The sequence below is a fragment of the Myotis davidii genome, unplaced genomic scaffold (assembly GCF_000327345.1).
Source record: "Myotis davidii unplaced genomic scaffold, ASM32734v1 scaffold299, whole genome shotgun sequence".
Taxonomy (NCBI): Eukaryota; Metazoa; Chordata; class Mammalia; order Chiroptera; family Vespertilionidae; genus Myotis; species Myotis davidii.
Genome location: NW_006293088.1, coordinates 794083 through 800082, shown reverse-complemented (window position 1 = coordinate 800082; position 6000 = coordinate 794083). Strand labels below are relative to the sequence as shown.

Genomic DNA, 6000 nt, shown 5'->3' with positions numbered 1-6000 from the left:
CGTTCAGAAACCCTAGACCCAACCAAGGGTTACCCCCACCCCCACCCCCTTCCTGTTAGCAAAAGATGAGAATATGAGATTGGGGGGGGGGGTGTCAAAGAGGAATCAAGAGTCTGGGAGTGTCCTTGTCGCCTTCCAACAGCAATCCCCAAAACGCAGCCCCATTTTGGGGGAAAACGCACCCCACGTTCCCACTGTCTTCCTTGCCAAGTAGCCGGCTGCAAAGGGACCAGGGCAGGGATGGCGCCCGGAGAGGGCAGAGGGCCAGCTCTTCCAGGCATGAAGACAGCTGGTTGGGGACGAAGCACTGGGCTGACCATCGGGGTGCAGGCTCCATCCCATCTCCCGCATCCCTCTCTAGCCTCAGTTTCCCCCTTCGAACAGGAAGGGGCTGGGCAGAGTGATCTTTACAGGAAGCATTAGGAGAGTCCCGGGCCCCCAACTTCTGAGTCGACTATGATGGCAGAGGCATCTGCTAGGAGGAGCGCGCCCTCTCGGGAGGGGTTCTGGGGGTTTTGTGATGCCATCAGAGCAAAGATGGCAAACCTAGCCCTGCTATTGGAGACCGAGGACCTCAGTGGAGAGGCACTGGTCAGAAAGCTTGCTCAGCCCTGAGACTAATGTAGGGGAGTGGGAGGGGGAGGGGGTGGAGTTCTGGAAAAAAGCTGAGTTCTCGGGGCTCAGGAACCCAACTGCAAGAGACCCCAGACAGAGCAGGCAGGAGCAGGTCACTGGGACAAGGGAAAGGTGACCCCAGAGACCAGCCTTGCCCTGTGAGTCCAGGCCCTTAGGCAAGTCATGCGATGCCCAAAGGGACACCTCTCTCTCCCCTTCCTTTCCCACCCCCTTCAGGGTGCTACATGGATTAGAGTAGAGCTGGAGCCGGGTTGAGAGCATGGTCCTGGACAGGCCAAGGCCTCAAAGCATCCCTGCCCCAGATCACTCTACACAGTGAGTTTCGGGGAAAACAGCTCTTAGGGGGTGGGGGTGGGGGGCGAAGTCAGCCCTGCTTGGTAGCATTTGCCAATTTTCCACGCTGGCAAATTTTAAGCTACTACTGTGCCATCACTGAACCTGGAGCCGGCAGACGTGAACAATCAGCTTTCATGAGCCGGTACAAACCGGTTCCATCCCACCACTGACCATGTCCAACCTACAGTCGGCCACTAACCCAGGCAGCATCTCAGCAGGAGAGGACACAGGCAGGCGGGCCTAGCTCTGAATCCTAGCTCGGAGTGGTCTCAGCCAGGGCGCTTCCCTGCGCCTCAGTTTCCTCATCTACAAAAGGGGAATGATAACCCCACTTCCTGGGCCGACAGTCTGGAGTCGAGGGAGTCACGTTTGTAAAGCATCCTACAGACGAAGAATGCTTGGCCAGCGTGGTGGCTGGCATGTGGCTCAGCTCGGCCATCCCACCACGAGGAAAACCAGTCGGGGTGCGTCTGAGGCTTGGCCAAGACTCCCACACAAATACGACCACCACGGCCACTGGTCCTTTGTGAAAGTGGGGAACTTTCCAGATTATAAATGTTCCAAATGAATGCAAATGTGTTCAATAAAACACACCTGTGGGCTACTTTCAGCCCCGGCCACCCGTTTGCCACCCCTGCCCTAGTGATCTGGGGGAGCAGAGAGGAGCCCCCAGCTGGGGCAGGGAGTACTCACAGCTGGTTAAACATGCGCTTCATCTCGTCTGTGATGTTCACAGAGCCGACCTCTTCATCCGAGAACCGGTTCACCTCCCCGTCCTGCTCAGAGATGTCATCGTCCGAAGTCACCTTACGCTCTTTCTTTTTGGGGACCACCTGACCCGGAGAGGAAGAGATGGAGGTAACTGGGAGGCTCTGCGGGGAGGGAGGGTAGGGGTGGGCCGGGAAGGGAGCCAGCATCTCACGGGATAGATGGAGCGTGGCTGGGGCCGGCTGCTGCCAGGGAAGATGCACAGGTCCTCTAAGGAGCAGGCGGCGTTAGCAGGAAGCATGAGGTAGGGAGGCATGCGGGATGTAGGACACAGACAGCCTGGACCCTGCCCTGCCCTGCCCTGCCCTGGTGGCGGAGCCAGCTCAGCTCACCCCTTCACCAGAAAAGCCACCACCAGATTTGGGGAGAGGAGCGAGCTGTGGTACAGAATGACCTGGGATGTCTCAGCACCAGCCAGAGAGCCAGAGACGCCCCCACGAAGGCCCAGATGGCTCCCTGCCTCCCAGAGCCCTCCTGCTCACATGCAAAAGGCAAGAGGCGGCGGCCCCGGTTCACCAAGCTCCCTCCACTCCCAGCAGACAAGACATGAGCAAACCAAACCAAGGCTGATATGGTGCCCCCTGCCCTCCAGCAGCAGGGCGGCGAGGAGGCCCAGAGGGGAACAGGGGGCCCAGGGAAGCGCAGTTCTCACCCGGCTACATCCAAAGTCACACACTGAAAGCAACAACACACTGCCCCGGGCTAGCAAAAGCCGAACCACAGCCCAGACTGAAGACGCAGCCTTCGGAAAAGGACGCCCGCCCTTCAGGCAGCCCCGGAACAGCGGCCCTGAACCCATCGCCTCTTCTCGGGACACACACTTGCTCACTGAGGGGGGAGCGGAAAGGCGGGGGAGACCGAGCGCCTCTTCAGTGGGAAGGAAAACCACACAGAGGCCAACAGGCTCATCTGCCAGGGCTCAGCCAGCTCACCCAGCGCACCCACAGCCTGGCACCTCGAGGAAGAGGCAGGAAGCCGGACAGTGAACCCAGTGTGGGTGGGTGGACGAAGCCCTGCAGGGTCAGGAGACCCGAGTTCTAGTCCCAGCTCTGCCATTTCCGTCCTTGAGCCCCATCCCGTCACCCCCGGGTGAGAGGTCTCCTCAGCCACAGGATGAAGCCGTCAGCCTGGAGGATGGAGTCGGGCCAGCCTGAGCCTAGAGTCCCTGAGTCTACGCTCTCCTGGGGAGGCCACACTGCCTCGGGGGCCGGAGGGGTGGTGGTGGGGGAAGTGGGGAGGATGTGAGGGGAGCAGGGCTGGCCAGGCAGGGGGGAGGCTGGGGCTCTCCGGAGGGTGGCAGTGGCAGGTGGGGGTGGCGATGGTGAGCAGGGTGAGCCCTAGTCACCTGGAAGATCTTGGACACGTCTTCCGAGTTCCGCTGCTGTGCGACATCGCACAGCTTGGCCGTGATATCGATTCGGCGGCAGATGTCCATGTCCACCTTCATGGCCTTTTCTTGGATCTTTGTGTCCAGGTCTGTCATGGGCTGCAGGGAGGACAGCAGGGGTTACGTGAGCGAGGGAGGGAGCAGGCATGGCGTGGGGCGCTGCTCCCCGGCCCCTGCTGGACAGAGAGGGGTGGAGGGCCTGGGCGTGAAGGGTTGGGCCAGCGCTGCTCAGGCTGGGGCGGGGGTGGCGGGGCCGTGGGAGCTAAAGGCTCTGGCGCCGAGTGGACAATGTGAGGCCGCGTTTGAGGGCTCCCTAAGGGCTGGACGACACCTCTCAGCAGACAGTGTCACTGTTTATTCTGTTAGAGCAAAGACAACACAGAGGCAATCCCGCGCTGAAAGACTCCCTTCTTTCCCCACGGAGGTGCCTGCCTAGGCGGCTGTCTCTCTTCAGGATTCCTCCCATGGCTGACAGCGGGGGTCTGCCCAGGACAGGGGGTCCCCCAGGACCCCAGTGAGGGGAGCCACATGGCCTCCCCGTGGCGCCCCAGGCGGTTTCTCCCAGCCACACCCGGCTTCACACCCCTCAGGGTCAGAGGCCACACCTCAACGAGTCACCCGGAATCGGGCACCTTCTCCTGGCGGCTCTCCCTACACACTGCCCGCTGTCTGCAGGTGGCAGGAGACCCAGGTCCCCAGCAGGGAGGCGGCCTGGGCTGCCAAAAGCTGCCGGTACCCACGGTCACTCAGAAGGGCTCTGATTGGCCAAAGGAAGCACACACTCGCCTTCCCCGACTGTACAGAGCAGCCCCGCGGAAGGCCACTGGCCTGGGAGCCTCTCGGGGTGGCATGGCACAGGCCTCCCTCCACCTGTGCCCGACCTGGGCCAGGACACTGAGGCCCTCGGCCACCACCCGTCGCATCCTTGCGAGCTGGGGAAGAGTCGGAGCCAACACACACAGACCATCCGTCGGAGGAGCCTCGGGAGGCAGGATGGGTTAAGCGGCAGATTAATGCATCTCTACTCAGACCAAGGGAAGCGGGAGAGGACGACGGGCAGGAGGGGGCGCCTGGTCTCTGATGCATCTGTCATCCTCGCAGTCCATCGCGCAGCCAGGACTCTAACTAGAAGCCGAGCTCTGGAGCCTCCGAGTGAATGAAGCGTTTTGCATGATGGGTGTGGGGGAGGTGATGACGCCTGGGGCGGCGGCCAGCGCACTTACATCACTCATGAGCCCCTTAAACACCACCAGCTCGGCCTTCAGCCTCTCGATCGTCTCGTTCATCTCCTCCTGGATGGCTTCGGCCTCCTGCGCCGCCTATGGGGACAGAGATGGGGAGGGTTGAGGGGGGCCGGGCACCCTGAGGGCAGGAGGGACCGGACACCTGGGCCCAGCCAGGCCAGGCACCTGATGGCTGGGGATGGGGCGCCAAGGACCTCGGCCCAGCCTGACTTCCCAGCACTCAGCTTAAAACTCTTCTCAAAGGGATATTACGGCAAGGGAGACCCATGGCAGACGGTAAGAGGAAAAGAGCAAGTAATGCAATAAGTGGTCCCCATAGGTTAACATATGAGGTCCGTTCGTGTGACATCACCAATATTTGATGGGGTCACTATTCTTGTACCCATTTGGCTGAGGAAAAGAGAGGCGGGAAGGTGAAGTTGCTTAGGGTACCTAAGCAGGCGGATGAGTGCAGGGCCCAGAACACAGAGCTACCGAGCCAGAATAACAAGGTCCTCATGCTCACCATGGGGAGCCCACTCAGGCTGGGCGCCCACCTTGTGACCTGCCCACTGCCCTCTCCAAGGCATTAGGCCCTAAGTCAGATCCTGCAAGCTGGGGGGCGGGGGTGGGGGCTTAAACACCATCCAGGTGGGGAGAAGAGGCAGGAGAGGGGAGTCACTAGCCCGAGGTCACCCCACAAGCTGGGGCGGCACCAGGACTTGGACCCAGGCTTCCCAACGCCTGTACCTGAGCTTTGCTGCAACACTGTGCGGTCCCTGCCTAGCTGCAAAGCCGGGGCCAGAAGAGGCCCCTTGGCTCCATCAAGGAGAGACTGAGGCAGCAGGAAATCACAGAATAGGGGCTGGGAACTGCCCCCGGCTTTGCCCCCTGAGGACTTCGCCCCCTAAGGACTGTGCCTCTTCTGATCAGGAGGGACCTCTGGGGCTCTTACCTCCTTCAGCGTGTCCACCATGGTCTGCAGGTTCATGCTCTTGGCCAGCTCCTCCTCCCATCTGTAAGAGCCAAGAAGGACAGGTGGTCAGAGGGAGCCTCCCATGCCAGTCCAGCCTCACACCGAGCGGGCAGCCACCCTGGGCCTGTCCCCGGCACAGCAGTGACTCCACCCCTGCCTGCCCTCCAGGAGCTTCCCTCTAGGGGTTGGGGGCGGGGCAGGGACAGGCAGGTCGACACAGGCCCTAATACCAGGCGGTGTGGATGAATGTCATGCTTCAGGCATGAGCACAGCACCATGGGAGATGAAGGCAGGAGGGACCTCCACTCCCCCTTCACGCAAACTGTGAAGTGCTGTGCAAACACTGCTGCTCCTGCCGTGGCTGCAACATACAATCTTAAGGCTGGCACGCAGGAGCCAGGCTGTTCTCTGCACCCGCAAGAAGCACTTTTATTGTGCCAACTGTCGCAATCTTAGTATCTCTGGCCCCGTAGCCTATCCTCACCAATAAAGACAAGACATCACTGTACCGTACAGATGAGGGCTGGAGGCTCGGAGAAGTCGAGTGCCCGCCCAAAGACACACAGCTAGTTAGTGAGTAGGGCTGGACTTCAAACCCAAGTCTGTTTTGTTACAGAAAAACAAAAAATAACAAACACAGCGCTCGCTTCTCTAGCGCTTATTTCACGCCAGGC

The 6000-nt window shown here is 60.6% G+C and overlaps 1 protein-coding gene across 1 annotated transcript in view; it reads right to left on the bottom strand.

Moving 5' to 3' along the window:
• The window catches only part of IFFO2 (intermediate filament family orphan 2), a gene marked incomplete at its 5' end in the record, with an annotated part of 55222 nt that overhangs the window by 8585 nt on the left and 40637 nt on the right, over window positions 1-6000 (bottom strand). The window contains 4 exon segments of the mRNA XM_015565925.1: window positions 1666-1805; window positions 3086-3226; window positions 4351-4446; window positions 5306-5366. Coding sequence (XP_015421411.1) covers window positions 1666-1805; window positions 3086-3226; window positions 4351-4446; window positions 5306-5366 — 438 coding nt within the window.